Source organism: Procambarus clarkii, chromosome 72, assembly GCF_040958095.1.
Source record: "Procambarus clarkii isolate CNS0578487 chromosome 72, FALCON_Pclarkii_2.0, whole genome shotgun sequence".
Classification (NCBI taxonomy): Eukaryota; Metazoa; Arthropoda; class Malacostraca; order Decapoda; family Cambaridae; genus Procambarus; species Procambarus clarkii.
The window spans coordinates 7763778-7789757 of NC_091221.1; the positions used below are offsets into that span (position 1 = coordinate 7763778).

The 25980-nt window shown below is 43.7% G+C and overlaps 1 protein-coding gene across 2 annotated transcripts in view; it reads left to right on the forward strand.

Moving 5' to 3' along the window:
- Positions 1-25858, forward strand: part of LOC123773655 (cubilin) — an 87797-nt gene extending 61939 nt beyond the window's left edge. For both annotated transcript variants that reach the window (XM_045767477.2, XM_045767476.2), the window contains 26 exons: positions 534-680; positions 884-1095; positions 1393-1455; positions 2938-3055; positions 3474-3665; positions 5194-5294; positions 5772-5945; positions 6663-6885; positions 7946-8130; positions 10786-10944; positions 11590-11755; positions 13201-13410; positions 14409-14529; positions 14642-14868; positions 15065-15139; positions 15399-15538; positions 16074-16239; positions 16464-16678; positions 18855-18944; positions 21115-21256; positions 21371-21534; positions 22430-22586; positions 23385-23528; positions 23803-23906; positions 24533-24650; positions 25160-25858. In XM_045767477.2, the coding sequence (XP_045623433.1) occupies positions 534-680; positions 884-1095; positions 1393-1455; positions 2938-3055; positions 3474-3665; positions 5194-5294; positions 5772-5945; positions 6663-6885; positions 7946-8130; positions 10786-10944; positions 11590-11755; positions 13201-13410; positions 14409-14529; positions 14642-14868; positions 15065-15139; positions 15399-15538; positions 16074-16239; positions 16464-16678; positions 18855-18944; positions 21115-21256; positions 21371-21534; positions 22430-22586; positions 23385-23528; positions 23803-23906; positions 24533-24650; positions 25160-25194 (3848 nt within the window). In that variant the 3' untranslated portion in view covers positions 25195-25858. The remainder of the gene's footprint in view (positions 1-533; positions 681-883; positions 1096-1392; positions 1456-2937; positions 3056-3473; positions 3666-5193; positions 5295-5771; positions 5946-6662; positions 6886-7945; positions 8131-10785; positions 10945-11589; positions 11756-13200; positions 13411-14408; positions 14530-14641; positions 14869-15064; positions 15140-15398; positions 15539-16073; positions 16240-16463; positions 16679-18854; positions 18945-21114; positions 21257-21370; positions 21535-22429; positions 22587-23384; positions 23529-23802; positions 23907-24532; positions 24651-25159) is intronic.
- The last annotated feature ends 122 nt before the right edge of the window (positions 25859-25980 follow it).

Sequence of the window (25980 nt, forward strand, 5' to 3'; positions counted from 1 at the left end):
GATTTGCTTGCTACGATAAGCTCAGTTCCTAGCCCCACCATCTAAACATTTTTAGTGCATTGCACAGTCATTTTTACATTTTTATTTTAACTTATTCAATTAACATTTAATTTTTTATTTAAGCATTCTAATTATTGACACCTCTTACACTAAAAAAATTAGTTTATTTTTACATGTGGCTCATTTCTGTACATAATTTGCCTTCAAGCCATGTGTGTGTGTGTGTTTAATATTTGTATCTGCAGAATCGAGCTGTCGGCTCTTGAACCCCAAGACCCGTGTGTGTGTGTAAATGTGCTATTCGCAAACTATGTGATGCTTCTTCGATTTTTTCACTTTTACTCTTTTCTTGATATTCCCACAATTCAGCAGCAAACATCGAAGAAGAAAACAAACTAATCTTTAACAAATTTGAAGTTATTTATATTGTTCAAATTTTTCCCTTCTAGGGGGGGGGAAAAGGGGGGTTAAGACTGGCAAAATCTCTGAAATTAAATAAAGTTGGTTTAACAATATAACTTTCGTCCACACAGGTGATGAGTTAGGGACGCTATGCAGCTCTGGAGAAGAGGTTGCCCCCATCAACACCTTCAGTAACATCGCCTACATCAGCTTCGTTGGGGGGCCCAATCCCGCTAACCGCAAGGGCTTCAGGATTATGTATAACAAGAGCTTAGACGGTAATTTGCATAGGCCTGTCTAGCTCACATTTTTCATATATATATAATCGCTACAATTCACTGTTATTACTTCCTTCACCGTCAATATCACTATTTAAATATTAAGTCAACAAGAACAAACTCCACCTCCTTCCCCTTCCAAACCCTTCCTAGCGTTTCCCATCAATTAAATTGATTCTTCCCCCATTTTCTCCACTGTACAGAGTGTGGAGGCGAGGTGGCAGGACCTGAAGGAGAGATCAGGTCCCCTGGCTACCCTCACGGCTACAGCAGGGGCAGGACTTGTGAATGGGTCATCACAGTGCCCCGAGGAAAGAGGGTACGACTGGATTTTATTGACCTTGATCTCGGCAGCCTTTTAAGTCCCCCTGAAGTTCCGCACGCCAGATTCCGATACTGCGCAGATTACATTATGGTGATTACGGGCGTTCGTTCTGCTGGTTGGTTAAGGGGTCGAGGCTGGCATTGTGTTATATGAGTTCAGGGTTACATATATGGGCCAGTATATGTTGTGTTATATATATTGGATATGTGATTTTATCTCTGACTTCTAACTATCATCATCTCTCTCTCTCTCTCTCTCTCTCTCTCTCTCTCTCTCTCTCTCTCTCTCTCTCTCTCTCTCTTTTCCTCTATCTGAAAATGGCTATGTATTAAGGTCACTATTTCAGCATTCTTTTTCCGACATGTAACTGAACGCGAGTTCTCACAGATCCAGAATGGACCGCTGGATACGTCTCCCCTCCTGACCAATCCGATCTGCACCACACCTATTGTAAGTACCTCCTTTTCTTTGCAATTCTTTACCAACAGGTTCTTTCAGTTGTTAGTAATGCTTTTGTAGAATAAAAATAGAATAAAGTTGAATACAGTTTTTATTCTACGGGCTTAATGCAGTTTTTTAAAGAATGATTAGGAATCAAATCTCCAGTTTTGTGAAAACAGAGAACTTCATATTCCAAATCAATATGGATTTAGAGCAGGATCATCCTGTTTTTTCGCATTCGACCGCTATGACAAAATCACTGAAGCATAGAGAGGAAAAGGTATATTCTCATACTGTATGCTTTGGCTTTGCAGGGGTATTTAATGTTACCATATAGTGATAGCCCATACTATAAGATCACTAGGCATTATATGTAAATTAGGGCGATGGATATTCATTTTCCCGTCAATCAGAATGCAAAGAATAAGTCAAATAAAATATAGTCTAAATTTAAGCATGGTGAAAAGTAGTTCTGTACCTCTGGGCACAGTCCTTGCGCCTCTGTTTTGTATCATTTTTAAATCTGAAATACGTCACAACTTTGTGTATCCTTTACAGACGATACAAAAATCGGCATCAATATTGCGTTAGTAAAAGACATTGAAAAACTACAAACTGATATCGGCAGGTCTTCTATTTAGCAACGGAGATAAGCATGATGTTTAATGGTGATAAATTCCAGATACAAAATATGATAAACATTATGAAAAAAGAAATAGTGTGCAAGACACAATCAGATCGACTAACAGAAGAAAAACAATGTGAAAGAACTAAGAATAATGATGTCAGACGACTTAACGTTCAGTGAGCTTAACAGAGCAAATATAGCGCCAGCTAGGAAAATGACAAGATGGATTATGAAAACCCTCAAATCTCGGAATTTCATCAAAATTCGTCTTCTTTTCAAATCGCCTGTGCTTTCTTGTCCTCGGTTCTGCTCTGACCTCAAGTTAACGACCTCGCTTAGAGGTGCGAGTCTCAGGCCGACAAACTGGCGCCTCTCGGATCCTTGTCTCTGACTTGTGTATCTCTATGTACGTATTAAATAAAACTAAACAAAACACCTTACGGTGTTACACTTAGGCTTCGCACATAAATGCCTGCTTGATTACCTTCTCTTGTAGGAGCGCATAACTAGGGGGTTTTCCTCCTCTGCCAGCTCACAGTACACAGTACAACCCTCACACGACCTCTGTTGCTCGAGTAAAGTTTGAGATGTCCTCGCGAGCCTCACATCATGTCACCATAATATCGACATCTCCCTCCATGTCAATTATTTACATGTTCATCCTCTGCTAATGATTTTAAATTATTAACTGACATTTGTCAAGTATTTAATATATATTCACATATCTATACTTCCTCTGACCTCTCAATCAGGTCCGGATTTGCTGAATAACTCTCATAGGGGTAGACGCGTTCTTCAGGCTACCTGGGGTCATAACTATATATATATAATTATATTATATAATATTGTTGGCATCCTTACAGGAAAATGGTGAGTGGGGCATCAACTCGAGCATGAACACCATGCGTGTGAGGCTAAAGACCTACGGTCACAACCTTGGCAGAGGATTCCGGGCACGCTGGTCGTCTGACGACCCACAGGGTAAGTTTTAGTCAATTTCCTCATCTCCTGGAGCTGTCAACGATCTTGTGGGTAAGTTATGGGACTTCCTCCTGCTGGAGCCTCCAGCGACCCACATCAAGAAGTACTTGCTCGTTCTCCTTACCCCCCTTGAAGAGTTAACGACCGTTCAGGTTAACTCGAAAAGCATTGCCTTGCTAATTAGAATAATGTCATGACTCGTTGCCTCTTCGATGAGCAGAGAAAGTAAAAAAAAACATGTTTTTGTAAGTTTTGTAGACAGCTTATAATTCCATAGACGGCAGTGCTGCTTCTGCTCATTAGTTCCCCATCGTAATATTTGCCCCCATGAGGGAAAGAGGATGTTTCACTTGCATTTTGGTACGCGTCTGTACTCGTTTAGCAGTGTGGCTCTGTACATGTATGTGTTGTATTGCAGAGTGTGGCGGGGAGCTGTTGTCGCCCAACGGGGAACTAACATCGCCCGGCCACCACGTAGGCACGTACAACAACAGTCTCAACTGTGTGTGGACCGTCACGAACCCCAACCCCAGCAACGCCTCTTTCTTCGTCACCTTCACCTACATCCACCTCGAGGGCCACTGTTTCGATCACGTCGTGATCGAGGGAGGTATGCTAAACCTGTCTCTTGCTCAGATTCACTTGACGGCTCACTGTTCTCCGTGGTTTAACTTGGAGAACAGAGTGGATTTTTTTTGTGCTTTTGTTATTTTATGCTTTTATCATGTTGTGTTGTTATTTTAGTTATTATTTTTAATGTTATCTATGTTGTCTTTGCAGTTTAGGGCTTCACTCTGGGTTTTGGTAGGCCTCCTTAATCTCTTGATGAGCTCTTCACAGCCTCTTGATGTGCTATCTATCTTGATCTTGAGGTGATTTCGTGGATTAACGTCCTCGCGGCCCAGTCCTCAATCAGGCTTGCTCCTCACATCTTGTAACCGCCTGTTGAGTTCCTCACAATCTCTTACACCTCCTATTGAAATCTGAACAACCTTTTAGAACCATTTTTTTATCTCTTCACAATGTCTTACAACGTTTTGTTGAGCTCCTCATAACCTTGTCACCTCAGTCTGATCTCAGACTGTTTTCATTCATATGCAACTGTTTCGGTTGATCCATAGCTTTAGCCGCTATGTAGTTTCCGTTCTTGTCCCTATCTTCCTTGGACTACCATTTGTACCAAAAATTAATTTTAAATTTTCGGCCACTTCCATCTTATGGAGGGTTAAGTGTTTCGTGGCATCGGCATACGAGATACGAATTTTATCATCTCATTTGCCATCTTCCCTTCTAATCCATTCTCCAGTTTTCGTGTTTGTAGGTTGGTTCTCAGTCCCCAGTTTGTAGTCTCTTGACTTCCTCGGCCTTTTTGTTTTATCCTCTCCTGCAGCTCTTCAATGTAATTGAAAACAATAACACAGTGGCCACTAGCTTCTAGGTGCATCTAGTACTCGGTCTTCTCACTATATTTTGGGTAAACGCTTGCTTTTGACGGCTCCGTGATATGTTGGCCTTGAGAAGTGTCTATCCGCCAGTTTTGCTTTCCATGTTGGACCCATTCGTGTGCCTCCTTTGTTATCCAGTCTATTTTACTTTGATTAAAATCCCTTTAGTATCAGAATCGTAGCACTCGATTTCCTTCTTGAAGGCAGGTCTTAAATGTGTTGCATCCCTGCCTCGGACTATTTGTACATGAGGGGCATAACTGGCCGACCCCTCAGTGTTCAAGAGAGAGCTGGATTAGCACCTCCAAAGGATACCTGATCAACCAGGCTGTGACTCATACGTCAGGCTGCGAGCAGCCGCGTCCAACAGCCTGGTTGATCAGTCCGGCAACCAGGAGGCCTGGTCGACGACCGAGCCGCGGGGACGCTAAGCCCCGGAAGCACCTCAAGGTAACCTCAAGGTAAGGAGGGCTACCACTATGGGAATCCTCCAATATCACAATGCCAAATGTGTAATCTTGTTTGTAGATTACCTTTGCCGTTTAAATTATCCCAGATACCAACATAGCTGTGTATGTGTTTTGCTTATATGTATATTAGTGCATACATATTTGTAAATATTTGACAAGCCATTGTGCCGTGAGCTTCTTAAAATATGGAATCAGATTGGGAGTTCGGTCTCTACATCCACAGTGAGTGTGACGGGGGAGGCGGAGCTTGTGAAGAATGTCTGCAATGACTTCGATCGTTCCGTCATCGTTGTGCCTTACGCGACGCTCAGGATCTCCTTCGTGGTGAGTGAAATTGAAATTGAAATAAGTTTATTGAGGTAAAATACACACAAAGGGATGAGGTAGCTCAAGCTATTCTCACCCCGTTCAGTACATCGTGTTAATACATACATATACACACATCACAAACAATAAACGTATTACCGAACATTCTGAGAGATAAACATAAACATTTCCTCCTTTACACAAGTATCGGGGTGAGTGTGTCCTGGTTAGTCGTGAATTTGAGGAATGAGTGCGACCTTCGTTCCATGAGTATGAGGGTTAAGTGTGACCTGTTGTATGTAGAGGTACGAATGAGTCTCTTGTATGTGAGTGCTTTAGCTAAACCTGAGTTGCGGACAGCTGACCTCTGTTGATTATGCATGTTGTTGTTGTCAGTGCATTATACAATCTTGCCTACAGTTTCCCCACAGATGCTTGCAATATACCATTGTGTATGTGATGCCTCTTTCCCCACCACCTTTTTTGGTCTTACAGACAGACAGAACGGTCAACGCCTCTGGCTGGAATCTAACCTACGGACTTGCTGATTGCGGGGGAGTAGTTCATGGTCCCCAGAGTGTCCTCACCTCCCCTAACTACCCAGCCCACTACCCAAACAACGTCCACTGCGCCTGGTCGCTCAACTATGACGAGGGAGAGCAGATTGAGGTAATAAGTCTTTAATATTTTTTGGGGGGGTAAGAGAGCAGCTTTCAGAACCGGTGCGTTTGAAGTGGCTAATGGTTGGTCACTGTAGAGGTGGTTGATCACTGTACAATTGTTTATTGTAGATTGTAAGAGATGGTTGTTTCCGTAGTATAGCTGGTTGTTCAATCTAGAACTGGCTCTTCGCTGTAGAACTGTATCTATATGACTTTGTTTGGCAATCCGATCGTAAATAGTGAATAGACTTTTTAAGCTTGAATATTCATAATCAGACAATATTAAAATCGAACCAACAATTTTTTTCTGGATTCGGATTTATAAGTAAATATTTTGACTATTAAATACAGTATAATTTTTATTTCTTCAATATAAAAAAGGGAAAAACATTTTATTCATTTATATTTAAGTCTCCTTATTGCAAAAGCAGCGAAGGATGAAGTGTTCTCGTTTTATGTATAAACCATTATGGGTTAATCCTATAATGGCTTAAACATAATGTTATTCACTTAAGAATTTAAGAGAGAACCTTTATTACACTAGACCTAAGAATCAAAATTCCTTCTCACACGCTGTGTGTTTACATACCTCTCGTTTCTCTCTCTCTTTCTCACTCAAACACACACACATATCAAATTGACGTGCATTATTGTATTATTTTTTCAGTTCTCCTGACATTTGTATAACTTTGATAGCATTCTAAGGTTTCACTTTCTTTTTCAGTTTGAATTCACGAGTTTCAGACTGGAAAACTCCATGAATCATGACTATGTAGTAGTATACAACGGCCCTCGGATCACCTCACCCATGTTAGGCCACTACACAGGGAGGAAGGAGCCCTTCTCTGTGGGACCCTCCATGACCAATAACCTCTTGGTCGCGTTCCACACAGATGGTTCCACAACTGACGGAGGCTTCAGGGCAGTGGCTACAAGGCATGTCACAGGTAGGTCCTGCGGTCAGGCTCGTCAGTAGGGAGGTCCAGAACCTATAGCCATATCAAGAGTAAACCAGGGACCTATAGGCATGTCACTGGGGTGGTCCTCCACCTTGGATATCGCAGGCTGGTCCACTATTTGGACATGCCAAAGGTATATATATATTTATAAATCCACCGCCTTGATCTCTCGCGAGCAGGTTCAACAAGCTGTGAGCTCTTAGGTTAGGCTCTGTATACAAAACTGTCACTTAATAGTCCAGTTATACCAAATGCGAAAACCTACTTTCGAATAAATGAATGAATGTGACTCAGTTTAGCCTTGAGTAATGTCCATCCAGCTTCATTACTGAATGCACCGACTCTTAATCTCTCGACGCATAATCGGGAATTCCGGGTTTAAATCCCTGGAGGGACAGAAATGGTTGGGTGCGTTTCCTGTCACCCAATGACACTGTTCACCCAGCTTCAATAGGTACCTGTGAGTTAACAGTTGTGGGTTTTCATCCTGCATATGGTAAGTAGGTAAATCTTGGGAAAATGAGGGAAGGGGGACTTCGACATAAGCCTAACGTGTGTATACACAGACTACCTGTCCCCGACAAAACGGATTATTCTTATATAGCATATTTGCGAGATGGGAGATAGGGAATTATCAGAGGGAAATCGCCAAGCCATTAGGACTATATGGTACTTGGAAGGGGTCAGGATAAGGATTTGGGATGGGACGGAGGAAAGGAATGGTGCCCAACCACTTAATGGACGGTCGGGGGGGATGTGAACGCCGACCTGCATGAAACGAGACCGTCGCTCTACCGTCCTGCCCAAGTGGTTGGCCACTGGACGGTAGAGCGACGGTCTCGCTTCATGCAGGTCGGCTTTCAATCTCCAACCATCCAAGTGGTTGGCCACCATTCCTTCCCCCCGACCCATCCCAAATCCTTATCCTGATCCCTTCCCAGTGCTATAAAGTCGCAATGACTTGGCGCTTTCCCCCTGATAGTTCCATTCCATTCAACCATCTGAGCCGCATGCGGTCGCGAGAACCAATTTTCTCTTCCCCTCTCAGGTTGCGGCGGAGTGTTCCACGGACTGGCGGGTAACTTCTCCAGTCACGGCTTCCCGGGGCAGTACGAAGCGAACTTGGAGTGTGAGTGGGAGGTGGACATCACCACCGGGTATCACGCTATCATCACCTTCACCGACCGCTTCGATATTGAGACTAGCCCCGCCTGTCAGAACGATTACATTCAGGTGCGTCTCTCATTCAGAAACGTTTGTTGTTTTAGATTCAGCTACTGGGAACAAAAAGTTCCAAGTAGCACGGGTTATGGTGAGCCCGTAGTGGACTTACCTGGCACAGGAGCGGTGCTGTGTGTGTGTGTGTGTGTGTGTGTGTGTGTGTGTGTGTATTTGTTTGATGAAGGTTAAGCCACCCAAGAGGTGGCACGGGCATGAATATCCCGTAAGCAACCCATCCTTCTGTTTAGGTATTGTGACGGTTGTCAATAGTCATGAATTCGTGCGTACTTGGCTTTTAGATAATAGTACACTGACTAGTAAGGAATTTCTTTTTTAATAAATGAAGCTAAAAAACAAAGTTAAATATTCCTAGGTCTAACTAAGTTGGATATTCCTCCAATGTCCATTGGAGCTGTATGACACAATATGTACTATATTAGGCCTCAGATATCGTGTATTAGGCCTAGGAAGGTTAGGTTAGGTTAGTTTGTCAAAGCAACGCAAGTAAATAATAATTTTCCGGTTTGTCCAACTCAATAGTTCAGATTTCCACATTCGTTGTACGTCGGTATATAAGTAAGTAATTATCAAAAGAAGGCACCAAACCGGGAAGGCTATGTAGCACCAAGGATGCCAATACGAGAACAAAAACGCATAAGGCGAACGATATCAAAAGTATCAGTCACCAAGAATTCTATCGAGGGACAGGTGTCCGCGAGGGGCGGTCGGAAAGCAAGACACACGCTCGTCCTGGAAGTCAGGACATTCAAGGACGACATGCACGACCGTAAGAGGGACAAACGTCGGTATATATACAATGGTCCTCATCGTTGCTATAAGTACTACCAAAACAGGAGGATGGGCTGCCGTAAGTGGTAGATTTTTTGGAGTGAATGTGATCTTTAGTCGTGAAATGGAGGAGGAGGGGATGAAAATGAGAAGATTCTTGCCAATCAGTATATACCTGCTTCTCCATGACCACAGGGAAGGGAACTTACGGGCTATTCATGCCCGTGCTACCTCTTACGTGGCTTAATCTTCATCAGTCAGTCACTACGGGGAAGTGAGGCGTGGCTCCTTATGCCTTTTAGTAGGCACCAAATGGTCTCCTTCCAAAAAAAAAAGTTACAGCCCCGCTCCTGTGCCAGGTAAGTCCACTACGGGCTCACCATAGCCCGTGCTACTTGGAACTTTTTGTTCCCAGTAGCTGAATCTTAAACAACGATAGTCGCCTTCAAAAGCTTAATTTCGGGTTTCCTTGAATTTCTTCAATGCCGTAGTGTGAAAGTTGTTAAGTACAGATGGTGGTACTGAACGTTAGATCCATCATATATAAATAAAACGGCTTATTAAACATTATGCATTTATTCATATCATTAACTATTTTCAAGGGTTTAGGTGTTTTTAAGGTTGAAAAGAGGTCATTTGCACTGACGCTGTACACACCTGTTTTAGAGACATTTATGTTTCGTGTAGGTCTCAATGATTCCATTGTTGTCTTTACAAACGAGGACATTAATACACTTATGGGGAATTTGGGTTCTAGATTTTGTTCTAGTAATAAGGAGATAACAATTCCACGTTTAACGCTAGAAGCAACGAGGGAATCGAGTAGAATCTGCAGCAGAATTTGGGTATTTGTAAAAATGAAAATCCGCTGGAGCCCTAATGAGGATTCAAACCTATGCGGATGGTGTTTCGACGCACAGGCTTCTAGCGACTAGGCCACGATATGGTAATAATAAGTAATAAGGTTACAATCCTTATTACCATGTGGTCTAGTCGCTAGAAGCGTGTATGCGCAACCCGTCCTCTTAAAAATAACGTCACTTTTGGCTGGTATGCGCGATATGGCTAAATTTGGACGTAATTTGAAATGAAATCGACTCACAAAAGTGACGTTCTGTTCCGTTTTCTATTTGAGTCGTCCGGCGTACGCGCAGAGGTTATAAGAGGACACTTTAAATTAACGTTTTTCATAACGTTTTGAAACTTTGAGGATTTCCTGCCCACCTAACCTATCAGAGGACCCTTAACTTACTGTTGCTGAAAAACAAAATATACGAGGACATCCACAGCATAGGTTCGAACTTTATGGATTTCCTCATTGCTGCCGTCAGGTTAGTGTGATTACTCTGTGTAATACTACTAATGTTGTGTGTATAGATGACAGCTTGTCCATCTGGTAGTGGAATATAAATAATAAATTTCTCACATCAAAAACTTCAAAAGTTAAGTTAAATACATCACTATGGTTGGAGGAGGCCTGGTCGACGACCGGGCCGCGGGGACGCTAAGCCCCGGAAGCACCTCAAGGTAAGGTATGGTGGACCCAACTCAAAGGGAACAGAAGCTATTTTTTTTCTTTTGAAGAAGATTAAGGTAGCACTGTTACTTTTAGTATATTTATCAAGCAATACATTTCGTGAATCATTGTTATAAAGCTAAAAGCTTATGGAAATGTTGCCTGTTTTTTAAATAAAACACAAAATTTTACCTGGCGAAGCCGTGAAGAGTCCTGAGCATCTTTGTAACGCTGTCTGAGATGTCCATCTCCAAGCGACACAGATCTGATTTCGTGAGTGCTATCTATCTATAATATTAATATGCTTAGCTATGTGTTAACATGCAGCATCCCTAGATTATCTCTCTCTCTCTGGTACACAGATATTCTCCTCTATGGAGACAAACCCCCACGCCCCCGTTCGCTGGGTAGGAGGAGAGAAGATGTGTGGGAAACAGCTCCCTCCACCAGTTAACTCAAGCGGCAGTAGTATAAAGCTGCTTTTCCACACCAACGATGCAGTCCAAGGCGATGGTTTCAAGGTGCGCTTGCCTCCATTTCTCTGACACTGCCTCTTATGTATTCACCTCCATATGTTTATATTTGCCTCTTGTGTGTGCCAACCCGTTCTCGCACTTGCTTATAGTCAATATTTGGCACATGAATAAGTGCATATGTGACATACTAATTTATTGTGAATATTTGAGTTTACCTTGAAATACTGAATAGAAAACACTAACCTAACCTACTTAGTATGTTAAGATATTACAATCAGTACTGAACCTATACCTATATTGATATTACAGTTTTATAAAAATAATAAAACAAAACTAAAATATTTAAATAAATTGTAAAGTAACTCGGGATATTGTAATTTTTTTGTATAAAATTTCTATTGTTTAATAAAACTGAGAAGAAGAGTTAGTGCCTTTGAAAAAAAAATTTGGGTTGGAATATGTCACATATATACTTATTTATAAGCGAAATAGTGACTATAAGCAATAAGTTCTATATGTGCTGTCTTGTGCTAGAGCGGGTTGCGTATGCCTATTTATATATATATCGATCTGTATCGACCCCTGTCGCTCTCTCGTTAAAGCTTCTAACTATATTTTTATTCACATTATCTGGAATCAAAGTTTTCTAAGTAGGGTGCATTGACGCAACTGTGTTGTTGGCCTCCACAGGTGTCGTGGCAACAGGTGTGTGGCAACATCTACACCGGCAGCGTAGGGTACATCGTGTCTCCTCAACATCCCAACAATTATCCCGACAACGCTCTGTGTGTTTATAGGATTGTTGCGCCTCGGGAGAAGTACATCACTATCAACTTCCTAAGCTTCGATCTGGAAAGTGAGTAGGGATTCGCTGATGCCTGTTGTGCGCCTAGTTGTGCTTGCGGGGGTTGATCTTTGGCTCTTTGATCCCGGCTCTCAACTGTCAATCAACTGGTGTATATATATTCTTGAGCCTACTGGGGTCTATCAAATCTACATAGGAAAGAGTTTCCGCCCTCCTAGGCAGCAGGTACACTGTCTACCACTGGCCCGTCGGTGCTCACAAAGAGGAAGAAGACATTTGGTGGCTAACTGCGTTTTAAACTTACCCTGGGAACTAGTAAGGCAGCCAGAGATATTATATCCCCACGTCTTACTCATTCACCATATCTGTTCATCTGCTTGAAGGCCTTCCTCTCCAATTTACTCGGATTCACACTCAGCCTTGCTACGATTATCTCTTCGTTCAAGATCGTCAAACTATTTGAGAATGTTCTCCCCAGTCATGCTGTTTTTATTGGGTTTGTGCCCCCTGTAACAAGGGGGGACAGGATAACGATAGAACAGGTTTGGATGCAACGATAGCCACTGTGTTCGGAGACGATGGGAGATCACACTTTCTATGCTTGAGAAATAACATCGTTGTCAGGTATGCTGCGGCATTACTAACTCGCTTGAGATTACTAGTCAAGATCAACACACACCGAAGGACCTCAGGCGTTCTCATTGGTTGTATAAAATATTGGAGGATAGATAGAGTAGGCAGTGTGTCTTGGAGTGTGTTACACAGCGAATCTATGAGTGCTGGACATCAGAGCATCATGAAGAGTGGAGTTAGCTGTGGAATAAGTACTGATCTCTTGTTCTAGTCGCTTATCAGCCTCAAGTAGAGAAACAAGAGTTAGGATCTCATTAAGTCAATATAATAAGCTATTGCATTTAATTCGACTCCTTTATTTTAACTATACCCAGCGACTGTGCTACTGGTCTGACATTCAGCGTTTTACATAAATCCCGTTTCCCCCTTTACAGTGTCTTTAATTGTCGGTTACCCCTCCCCGACAATTAACGACTACTCAAGTGTCCAGAGCTTACTATTCTATTAATACCACCCTCTCCCCTATTTTGTGAAAACCTAGTGGCTGAACGTTATTTCAGCTATAAGGGCCATGAATCTTCGTCCAGGTTCGATATACACGAACCCTTTGGACGTGCAAAGGGTTCGATATACACGAACCCTTTGGACGTGCAAAGGGTTCGATATACACGAACCCTTTGGACGTGCAAAGGGTTCGATGCAATATACTTCGTGCATACACGAAGCCCAAGAAGAATAAGAAAATTATATTTATACTGATAATTATTCAAATTAATGAGAAAAAACACACGAGTCGTGATGAGGATTCGAACCAATGCACTGTGTTTTCAGACACGCTTTCGTTCGAATTCTCATCAGGGCTGCTGTGGATTTTTACATCATTACACTACCACACTACCCTCACTCCATGTGTTTGCTTTCAGGTGGACCATCATGTTTATTCGACAATCTGACAGTGATACAGGAGAGACCTAGCTTTCTCAGGCGATGGCAGACGACCAGAAGCTGGGGCCCTTACTGCGGGGGGAACCCACCTCCGGCCGCGATCACGACCAGGGGTCCCACCACCTTGGTCTTTGCATCCGACTTTACTTACACCAAGGCTGGCTTCGTGGCCAACTTTACTGTCGAAGGTGAGCGCTTTGTGGCGATGTTCAATACAAGAGTACTTGATCTGCATGACCGTCTCTCTCTCTCTCTCTCTCTCTCTCTCTCTCTCTCTCTCTCTCTCTCTCTCTCTCTCTCTCTCTCTCTCTCTCTCTCTCTCTCTCTCTCTCTCTCTCTCTCTCTCTCTCTCTCTCTCTCTCTCTCTCTCTCTCTCTCTCTCTCTCTCTCTCTCTCTCTCTCTCTCTCTCTCTCTCTCTCTCTCTCTCTCTCTCTTCTCTCTCTCTCTCTCTCTCTCTCTCTCTCTCTCTCTCTCTCTCTCTCCTCTCTCTCTCTCTCTCTCTCTCTCTCTCTCTCTCTCTCTCTCTCTCTCTCTCTCTCTCTCTCTCTCTCTCTCTCTCTCTCTCTCTCTCTCTCTCTCTCTCTCTCTCTCTCTCTCTCTCTCTCTCTCTCTCTCTCTCTCTCTCTCTCTCTCTCTCTCTCTCTCTCTCTCTCTCTCTCTCTCTCTCTCTCTCTCTCTCTCTCTCTCTCTCTCTCTCTCTCTCTCTCTCTCTCTCTCTCTCTCTCTCTCTCTCTCTCTCTCTCTCTCTCTCTCTCTCTCTCTCTCTCTCTCTCTCTCTCTCTCTCTCTCTCTCTCTCTCTCTCTCTCTCTCTCTCTCTCTCTCTCTCTCTCTCTCTCTCTCTCTCTCTCTCTCTCTCTCTCTCTCTCTCTCTCTCTCTCTCTCTCTCTCTCTCTCTCTCTCTCTCTTCTCTCTCTCTCTCTCTCTCTCTCTCTCTCTCTCTCTCTCTCTCTCTCTCTCTCTCTCTCTCTCTCTCTCTCTCTCTCTCTCTCTCTCTCTCTCTCTCTCTCTCTCTCTCTCTCTCTCTCTCTCTCTCTCTCTCTCTCTCTCTCTCTCTCTCTCTCTCTTTTATCAATCGCTTATTCTCAATCCAGTTAACGCAACAATATCGTTGCTCCCGCATTAAAACGCTTTCTACATCAGGTTACCGAGTACAGTATAACGCTCCTGGTTGACTATTCCTGCAGGCTGTGGAGGCAACATCAGTGCTCCTGGGGTGATACAGCTTCCCACTAGACCCATCTACGCACCACACATGTCCTGTACTTGGTACATCACAGCGCCGGAGGGCAAGGTGCCACACTTCAAGTGAGTGTGGGTACAGGGAAGGTGAACTACACACTTTGGTATAATGCTTATGGGTATTAGAATGGGCATGGTGTCATACCCGTACTTTGATTATCACTGTCTTTTTCCGCAGGTTCCAAGAGCTAGAGATAGAGGGGAGCTACCGCTGCCAGTACGACAGTCTGAGCATCTACGACGGTCACGCGATACGAAACGACAAGATGGTGGTACGCTTGTGTGGAAACCATATGGGAGCGATGCCTGTCGTCGTCGGACGCGAGAGGCTGGCGCGTTTGGTGTTCCGCTCGGACCGTAGTATCTCCGGAGAGGGCTTCCGGGCCGCGCTGGAATTTACGTACCGTAAGTGTGTAGGGTATCCTTGGAGAGAGTCCTGCACTGGACCTCCATGTGAGTCTTCCTATGCCCATATGTCTTAACCTGCGCTTGAAGCAATCTACGAATAACACGCGTCTATCACATTACCCAGTAATTAGTTCCATTGATCAACTAAAGTGACAGTATATGAAGTTGTTGTTAATGGTGTGATGTGTTTCAGATTGCGGAGGAAACGTCAACATCTCCTACAATGGCGCCTCGGAGACGATCAGATCACTGGATGCTGATAATGACGGTAGGATGTTTTGATACTTTCAAAAATGCAATTTCGTTGTTCGAAATTCGTTGTTTTTGCCATGACTGACATTTCTTCCCCGAGTGCTTAGAGCTAAAGCTCAATCAGAATTTTATCTCCAGTGCTTGATTTAATATTTCATATTTCGTAATTCCGACTATAACGCTTCACAAATAATTAATATCACGCGTATGCTACGGACTTCTCAAATTGATTATAAACTGACCATCGCCAAAAAACAACTTCCCCTCCCCAATAGGAAACTATGAACCTATGCTGTACTGTGGTTGGTTGGTCGAGGGCTTGGCCGACCATGTGGTGACGCTGACCTTCAGTAGACTCGACGTGGAGCCGCCCGGCGCCAACGACACCTCGCCCTGCCCTTACGACGCCGTGAAGGTAAAGGCTCTATAAAGGCTCTAGACGCTGCCTTTACTTAGTGGCTGGAAGATCTCGGTAAACGGAGCTCATAATGTACACACACAGGAAGTAACTTTCTCTGCTTAATGATAAAAGTTGTTCAATAATGCATTTTACAATTGTTTAACATTGGATTTGTCTCTATATTAACATAAGCATGAAGAAACCTGCTGAATACCTATTGACCCATACGAGGTATAGCTCTTATATTATATGCAACGAAATTAATTTAATTTTAAAATTGATAAATTTTAATTTAGAAAATTTTAGGTTTTTTTATTTTTAGGAAAAATGTTTTAGGTTTTTTAAATTTTAGAAAATTCATTTATTTTAGGTTTTACAGATTTTAGAACATTAATTTTAGGTTTTTAAGTTGTAAACAATTTAATTTTTGAATTTTAGAAAATTAGTTTAGGTTTTTTAAATTTTAGAAAATGTTTGTTTAATTTTAGAAAATTAAAAAAAAAAACTGTTCGTGTTTTCTAAAATAAGTGCTTCGCGTTTCTCCATGCAGGTGTACGACGGGCCGTCTGAGGCCTCCGCGCTCATCACCACCCGCTGCAACTCCACGGAACTGCCCGGCCCTATTTCGTCATCCTCCAACGTCATGTTTATTCGCTTCTACTCAGACAGCACCAACCAGTACCCCGGCTTCACCGCCATGCTCACCAACACCCCACGTGAGTCCCCACTCGACGTCCCCTTAAGTGAGTCCCCACTCGACACACGACACAATGTCCAGCAAAATTCCTTGAGCGCCAAGGAACCCCCTGGAGACGCTCCGTAGCATCTCCAGGGGCTCCGTCATCAAATACAAGGGAATCTCCATGCTTTTTCCTGCTTAAGAAGCTTCAAAACGTCATCTGTAATTACTTCATTCTCTTTCTCTTTCCACAAAACCTAGATCCATGTGGAGCTTCAAGTCTTGAGGCAACAAACGAAACCCAGGTCCTCGAGTCGCCCGGGTACCCAACAGCATACCCGATCAGTACCCGATGCCAGTGGGTCATCACGGCACCCGAGGACGACATGGATATCCATCTCGAGATCAACGACTTCAGCCTTGAGGCCTCCCCTCGCTGCTCCAAGGACCAGCTCTACATTAGCGAATATGATAGGGTAAGGAAGTTTGATGTAATATTTAATATGCTTGATTTTATATGTTAAATTCGAACCAGTTTGGAGACTTGCTAAAACTTGTATATTGACCATATTATATGCTACTAGAGCATATAAATATTAAAATATATATATTATTCTGCTTGTAAAAAAATGACACTGCTAGAACCCTAGACAATTCTAATGATCGCATCAATATTTGTATATCAATTTAGTGATAATATTCAACAATACAGGCTGTATTTATACTTCTGTATTTACTGATCAAAATAAAATTGCTACAATTTTCACCTATCCCAAATACGTCATTACATTCACTATAAGAAAATCCTTTGTAATTGACCAAACCACACGCTAGAAGGTGAAGGGACGACGACGTTTCGCCTTCTAGTGTGTGGTTTGGTCAATATAATTTAGCCACGTTATTGCGACTCATCGCCTGCAAAATCCTTTGTGGTTTCATTGAACTTGTGATGGAGAAGCCAATTTTTACTTCTATGTACTATTATAGTTGTTGTCGGTCGGTTATCCGTCGGTCGTCCTTCCTTACGGACAACCAACCCAAAATTCCGTAGAGTGCTTATTTTGACCAGGAGATCACCCTGGGCGCTTCTGGTACTTGGAGAGGGGTTCAGTGTCACACGTTTCGGGGATGCGGCTACAATACTGACCTCGTTGTCACGTGCACACACCTATTCGAGCCGCCGTGACTCCCCACTCTCTCCTTATTTGGTATGACCTCCTCAATCCCCCTTTCCTTGAATTAGAATTCTGTATCACCCTGCCCACAGCTGTGGTTCTTTCCCTCTCTCTCTCTCTCTCTCTCTCTCTCTCTCTCTCTCTCTCTCTCTCTCTCTCTCTCTCTCTCTCTCTCTCTACTTTCTGGGAAGCCTTACTAGGACAAGGGCAAACACCTGTTAACTACAGATTTAATAACACAGAACATATACAGAGCACTCACATACATGGGAATACAAACCTCTACAGTTTGATATTATAACCTGGTTGGAGTTCAAAACCATCAGGACTCTATCAGTCACTTATACCAAGTGGTCGCACAACTTCTGGCTCGCCACTTATGCTATCAACCTCATCAAGTGGGTAAATCATGTAGTACAATATATGGCACTATAAATTCTGGAATATATGTAAATATCTGCAGATAATTTCAGCCTATGGCTGCAATACTATAAATATCAATATAAAGACTCCTTGATACCAAAAAGATACCCAGTCACCCACCTTCCTCCGTGCCTTGCACGCCAATGATACTCAAACACTCCGACAGCTCTCTACAAACAGTCAATAAAGGCCTCCTCTACATCCAAAGGCTCTCTACCCAGAACGTCTTCAGGTTCTTCCAGGATTATCTACCACGGTCCTCCACAGATCTTCCAGGCTGCTACACCATAAAGTTTATCTTTAACAGCTATGGTGCTTCACCCTTGGTAACGCAGAAGCACGTGGCACTCCTCTTCACTGCTTCTCCTCACAGCTCTAGGTCCTCCACTCCTCACTGTAGGGCTACTCTTCCTCAAAGTATACTGCTCCTCTAGCAGCCTTGGAGTTCCACTAACTCCTCCTCTGACCTCGAAGTTCTCCCACCAACTTCTCCTCAATACAAACCTGCAAAATTGTATCTTGCGAGGGCGCTCACTCGATGATGCCTGACCAGGGTGCACATACTGCTGCCCACGAAAATGTTTCTCGGCAGCTTCACAACTCTTCCTGTCGTCCAGGACTTGAGTGCCCAACGTTTCCAGAATGATTCCACAGTTGAAACGTCTGCACACTTCCTTCCTCTTGAAGGTATATCAACTAGGGGTTCTTCTCTAACGGAGCGCAACTTCCCCTCACGACCTCTGGTACTCGAGTGGTGTCAAGGTCCTCAGAAGCGAGCCTCACGCCCCCAGCAAACTCTCCACATCTCATGACCAATCATTTATTTATATTCTTGCTTACTGCCCATACATGCAAACTATCTGTCAAATTCAATCGAGTGTTTACTATATGAATATCTAGGTCTATATCTTCTTAACCTCTTAGTTGGGTCAGGCCTGATAGAATAACTCTCAAGGGGAGACTCGTTTTTTAGCTACCTGGGATCATAACATTACACAAAGTTCACCCCATTAACAGTTCCCATTTTGCTATTATTTGTATGTAAATTTTGCAGGCTGATCCGGGCAGGATACCCATCAACAACGCCAGGACGAGACCATACGAAGTCGCCCTAAACTTTAATGGACGGCGGGCTTACTTCATCGTTAGTATTTGCAGACGATTTGGTTGCGAAGTTGAGGGTCCTGCTTCAGTTGGTGTTGAACTGTGGGGGGTCCTGTGTCACGAGAGTGAAAATGAAGGGGTCCTGGGTACTGTGACGGGAGCATGCGGATCATATTTAGAGTGGCGTGAGCACGAGTCTTATGTACAGTGTGTGTGTGTGTGTGTGTGTGTGTGTGTGTGTGTGTGTGTGTGTGTGTGTGTGTGTGTGTGTGTGTGTATACTCACGTAGTTGTGCTTGTGGGGGTTGAGCTTTGGCTCTTTGATCTCGCTTCTCAACCGTCAATCTACTGGTGTACAGAATCCTGAGCTTCTAGAGCTTTATCATATCTACATTTGAAACTGTGTATGGAGTCAGCCTCCATCACTTTCTAGTGCATTTCATTTACTAGCTACTCTGACACTGAAAAAGTTCTTTCTAATGTCTGTGGCTCATTTGGGTACGCAGCTTCCTCCTGTGTTCCCTTGTGCATGTACCACCCGTGTTAAATAATCCATCCGTGTCTTCTACTGTAAATTCCCCTGAGAATTGTGCATGTGGCGATCATGTCTCTCCGAACTCTTCTGTCTTCCAGCGACGTGAGATGCAGTTCACGCAGACTTTCCTCATAACTCATGCCTCTTAGTTCTGGGACTAGCCTAGTGGCATACCTCCGAACTTTTTCCAGCTTCGTCTTATGCTTGACAAGGTACGGGCTCCATGCTGGGGCCGCATAATCCAGGATTGGCCTTACATACGTGGTATACAAGGTTCTGAAGGATTCCTTACACAGGTTTCTGAAGGCTGTTCTGATGTTAGCCAGCCTCCCATACGTCGCCGATGTTACTCTTTTGATGTGGGCTTTAGGAGACAGGTTTGGCGTTATATCAACTCCTAGATCTTTCTCTCTGTTTCGTGAAGGACTTCATCTCCCATTCGGTATCCAGTGTCTAGCATACTATTTCCTCCACCTAGTTTCATTATCTTACATTTACTTGGGTTGAAATTTAGTAGCCATTTGTTGGACCATTCCTTCAGTTTGTCTAGGTCATCTTGTAACCTCGTACTATCTTCCTCTCTTAATCCTCCTCATACTTTTTGCATCATAAGCAAACATTGAGAGGAACGAGTCTATACCCTCTGGGAGATCAATTACATATATCAGAAACAGTATAGGTCCCAGGACTGATTCCTGTGGGACTCCACTGGTGACGCCTTGCCAATCTGAGAAATCCCCCCCTTCACAGTGACTCGCTGTCTTCTGTTGCTTAGGTACTCGTTTATCCAATGGAGTATCTTCCCTTTCACTCCTGCCTGCATCTCCAGCTTGTGTAGTAGTCTCATATGTGGTACTGTGTCCAAAGCTTTTTGGCAATCTAAAAATATGCAGTCTGCCTAGCCCTCTCTATCTTGCCTGGTCATACAATTCAGTTAATCCTGCGAGGCATGATTTGCCATCCCTGAACCCATGCTGATGTTACAATTCTTTCCCTCCAGATGTTCCACTAGCTTTTTTTCGCACAATATTCTCCATTTTGCATGGTATGCAAGTTAGGAACCCTGGCTTGTAGTTCAGTGCCTCCTGTCTATCGCCCTTCTTGAATATCGGGACTACATTAGCCGTCTTCCAAAATTTTGGCAGTTCACCTGTTACCAAGGATTTTTATACACCATGGAGAGTGGCAGGCACAGAGTTTCTGCTCCTTCCTTTAGTCTTTATGGCGATGTTCCATCCGGGCCTATAGCTTTTGTCACGTCTAACTCTAGCAAAAGCTTCCTTACATCCCCACTGGTAATCCCAAACTCCACTAGTGGTGTCTGGTTAACTATTCCTTCTCTTATCTCTGGAACTTCTCCTTGCTCTAATGTGAAAACCTGGAATTTCTTAGTGAGTTCCTTGCACACTTCCTTGTCGTTTCTAGTGAATCTGTCTGCCCCTATCATCAGTTTAATTTCCTGTTCCTTCACTGTTGTTTTTCTCCTGATGTGGCTGTGCAGCAATTTAGGTAGTCTTTGCTTTGCTTGCTATGTCGTTTTCATATTGCCCTCCTGCCTCTCTTCTCACCCTGACGTATTCATTCCTGGCTTTCTGGTATCCTTCTCTGCGTGTGCACGTGTGCGGGTAGGTGAAAAGACAAAAGATGATAACCAACAAATCTTCGTTATCTTGCAGCTGGATAACAGACTGTCCCATGGTTACTGCGGCTCTACCTTCTCCCACCACCTCACCTCCACCACCAACGCCGTCAGACTCGCCTTCGTTAGTGACGAAGCCACCGTCGCTCCGGGCTTCAGATTACACTACTCCATCGCAGGTGAGCAGAGCTCTAGGTAAACCATCGATAATCATTCGGTGGATGATCGGCGCTTATTGGCGAACAAACGGTACGACCCAACATGAGGTTATTTTCTTTTCTTCCCTATTGCAGGTTGCAACCGGACCTTCAATAGCACCTCCGGGAGAGTAACGAGCGCGGGAGGGCGATCTAGCTGCTTCTCTACCTTCCTGGCACCACCGGGCTCTTTCATCAACCTCTACTTCAACAACTTCTACACCGTGAGCCCAAACTGCTCTAATGATGACTCCTTGAAGGTGAGATAGACTTATGGGGGGTATGAGAATGGGTACACACACACACACACACACACACACACACACACACACACACACACACACAGGGCCTCGTAGCCTGGTGGATAGCGCGCAGGACTCGTAATTCTGTGGCGCGGGTTCGATTCCCGCACGAGGCAGAAACAAATGGGCAAAGTTTCTTTCACCCTAAGTGCCCCTGTTACCTAGCAGTAAATAGGTACCTGGGAGTTAGTCAGCTGTCACGGGCTGCTTCCTGGGGTGTGTGTGTGTGTGTGTGTGTGTGTGTGTGTGTGTGTGTGTGTGGTGTGGAAAAAAAAAAAAAAAAAAAAAAAAAAAAAAATAGTAGTTAGTAAACAGTTGATTGACAGTTGAGAGGCGGGCCGAAAGAGCAAAGCTCAACCCCCGCAAAAACACAACACAGCACAACTAGTAAACACACACACACACACACACACACACACACAGGGGCCTGGTAGCCTGGTGGACAGCGCGCAGGACTCGTAATTCTGTTCGATTCCCACACCAGGCAGAAACAAATGGGCAAAAGTTTCTTTCACCCTGAATGCCCCTGTTACCTAGCAGTAAATAGGTACCTGGAAGTTAGTCAGCTGTCACGGGCTGCTTCCTGGGGTGTGTGTGGTGTGAAAAAAAAAGTAGTTAGTAAACAGTTGATTGACAGTTGAGAGGCGGGCCGAAAGAGCAAAGCTCAACCCCCGCAAACACAACTAGGTGAATACAACGATGTAAATACACACACACACACACACACACACACACACATAAACTCGATGACCGGTCCTGGTGTTCGGGCTCGCTACTGTGTATATCGTGCCTATGTATATTTATCGTGCGTATAACGCTGTGTATACTGAAGAAAGGGCGTTATATCCGGCAGGTTTACGACGGCGCAGACGCCACGGCCCCACTTCTGCTGTCTGCTTGTGAGTTCGCGCTCCCGGGTCCTGTCTACTCCACAGGGAACGCGCTCAGACTAGAATTCAAGCGTGCTCACTCTGGGTATTTCGACCTCGCTTACTCCACGTCAACCCAAGGTCAGAGGTCAAGAGTTACCTTACCATTGTGTTGATTTCGGAGCCCAACCTCCCCACGGCCCGGTCTTTGATCAGGTCTCCTAGGGCCAGATTCACTAAGCAGTTACGCAAGTACTTACGAACGTGTACAACTTTCCTCAATTTTTGACGGCTTTGATTATGTTTATTAAACAGTTTACAAGCATGAAAACTTCCCAATCAACTGTTGTTATTGTTATAAACAGCCTCCTGGTGCTTCGGAGCTCATTAACTGTTTAATAATTGTAAACAAAGCCGTCAAAGATTGAGAAAAGATGGACAGGTAAGTGTTTGCGTAACTGCTTCGTGAATAGTGTCCCTGGTTGCTAGACTGGTCAACCAGGCTGTTGGACGCGGCTGTTCGCAGCCTGACATATGAATCACAGCCTGGTTGATCGAGCTGATGATCCTCAGAGTCGGAGGATATTACCCATTAGCATCTATTTTGTGTATCGGAATCGCTGTATCGCTACGTTAGGTTATCATTAAACCTGTATCTGTGGTTGTTGTATTGCTGAGAAAGTATATAAAGTATATTTTAACTGTATTTAAATGATGTATGTTGTAACCGATTTCCGCTGTTATTGTGAACGAATGTCAATGTTTCTGTATCATGGTAGGAAAAGAAGTGAATGTACATGCCACTATGCATGTGTTTACGGTAGACAGAGAAAGAGAACCCAGACACAGAGCTGTGAACATGGGAATCTAATTCCCTCCTTCCTTTTCTATATCATAACTGTATCATGATCGTGTAACGCTGCATGAACTATGTTACAGGAGGAGGATGTGGTGGTTCCATGTACGCCTATCGTTGGACTACAATGACCAGCCCATCGTATCCTGGACCTGCCCCTGGGGGGCTGGACTGTGTCTACGCCCTGTCCGTCAACCCATCACACAACCTGGTCTTCAGGATCATGTGTAAGACGTTTGCATATATATAATATATATCACTCACTTGGATTATTGGGGGATCGAACTCAGATCTTGCACAGAACTCTTACAACAGGTAGGATAGTTCAAGCAGAGGAAAAGTGGCAACATTTGAAGCGCAGGTTTGATGAGAGATAAACTGGGATCAGTAAGTGAAATGGTGAACCTTTGTTGTATCTTTGTTAAACTAATGAAGAGTTATCAGTTTCCAAAGCGTCTGTAATTGACTACATAGTACTAAATTGTCTGTGCTAATCTTCAGATTTGGACTTCGGGAGTTCTGAAGGCTGCAACAGCACCTTCCTTGAGCTGTATGACGTCTCCTTGTCAGGAGAACCTTCCCTCTTCAACACCCTCTGTGGCCATGTGAGTAACAAAGCTATGAGCGTATACATAGATATGTGGCAGACCAGACCACACACTTAGAAAGTGAAGGGACAACGACGTTTCGGTCCGTCCTGGACCATTCTAAAGTCGATTGTGAATGGTCGATTGTCAAGTGGAAAGACAATGGACTTGAGAATGGTCCAGGACGGATCGAAACGTCGTCGTCCCTTCACTTTCTAGTGTGGTTTGGTCAACATATTTCAGCCACGTTGTGACTCCTCGTCTGCATATGTGGCAGATTTACACAGGGAGTCTCGTAGTACAGTTAGTTTCCGTCTCCACTCACAATCGGAGATCTTGGGTTCGATTCCCAGGTGGGATAGAATGGTTGGGCACATTTTCTTCCAGTTAATACCTTCGTTCAACGGGTTATAAATAGGTATGGCGCGTATATTGGGTAAATAGTATCACACATTTGTCTAATAAAGAAGGGACGTGTAGGGAGGGTTGATGTAGATATATTGATGTGTAGGCTTGTGTCGTAGGGACGTTTGTGTGGGTGTTGGGGTAGGGGGGGGGGAGAGTGTAGGTTGCGCCAATACATTGATGCTTCCCAATAAAGAAGTCAGGTTTACCGTTGATAACCCATCTTACTGTTTCCTTAGGAGGACACCTCGAGGCACCTGGCACAGAGCAACAAGATGATCCTCCGTTACGTGACTGGTTCTGGTAACGTCACAGGACAAGGATGGTCTGTTAACTTCTTCCCTGCCCATCACGTAGGTGAGTGACAGAGTGAAGGAATGTGTCACTCATTTAAGAGTGTAGGAGAGTGTCGTTCATTAGAAAGGAGCCCAACCACTTGAGCTGGACGGTATAGAGCGACGGTCTCGCTTCATGCAGGTCGGCGTTCAATCCCCGATCGTCCTTTAAGTGGTTGGGCACCATTCCTTCCGTTCCTATATTTTATAAAGCTTTGGTAACACTTTGGACAACGTTCAGTAGAGAAGGACTTTGGAGAGTGATGAGCATAAATAAAGTTTGTAGAGTTCTGTTAACTGCACAAGTACACACACACACACACACACACACACACACACACACACACACACACACACACACACACACACACACACACACACACACACCATAAAACAGACTTCTACCTTTTTGTTATATATTTGTGTTGATGAGATACAAAAAATATTACACATTTTCAGTGCGTTCTAGTTGTGAGTTATGTTTTAAACATTCACTATATACTCAACATGATCTCATGGGTATACTTGCAGTAAATGATGAGTCTTCCGCTGAAGCCTCGCCATGAGTCCAGGAAGAGGCAGTAATGGACTCGCCTCATACTCACCTGTTATTGATTTACTCATCTGTTACCGACTCGGCTCTTATTGATCTGTTAGTGACTCATCTCTTGTTGATCTGTTACTCATCTTTCACTCAACTGTTAGTCACCTCTTAATAGTTACAACCATCCACATGACTGACTCACCTGGCCTCCCAGCGACTCACCATATGAGTCGACGAATTACTTTAGTCTCACCATATTAGTGGCTCATCGTCCAAACCAGTTGATAACGCATCGCATCGTGGCCTAATTGGAACTCGCCAAGTTAAAGTATGCTTATTGAGTCAAGAAAGAAGTACATCTTAAAGGGATAGAGTAGCTTAGGTTATTTCTACCCCCCCCCCCCAACTAGGGACTCATCGCCACCTGTGTATGTGAGTGACTCACCCCCTAAACAGAGCTGCTCTGTGGGTATTCATGTGTTACGTTATTAGAAATTTTCCTTTAATTACTTTTAATTAAATATATTGGTCATTGAGTCTGTTAAGATTTTATTCATGTAGACTCTCAATAACATATTTAATAGCATAAATAATTACATCAACATGCTAAGTGCTCAGTTGTGTGTTGTATATACTAACTGTTTATTTACTGAAAGGCTACCGAATAAAATAAAAAAAAAAATTAATATGTTTTTTCATATCCAATTTGTATGGGGCAGGTGGCTCTCGATCCATTTGGTGTTGGGTTCGATTCCTGGCCAATTTTCTGGCAGTTTTCCGGATTCCTCTGTTCACCTCGTAGTGAATG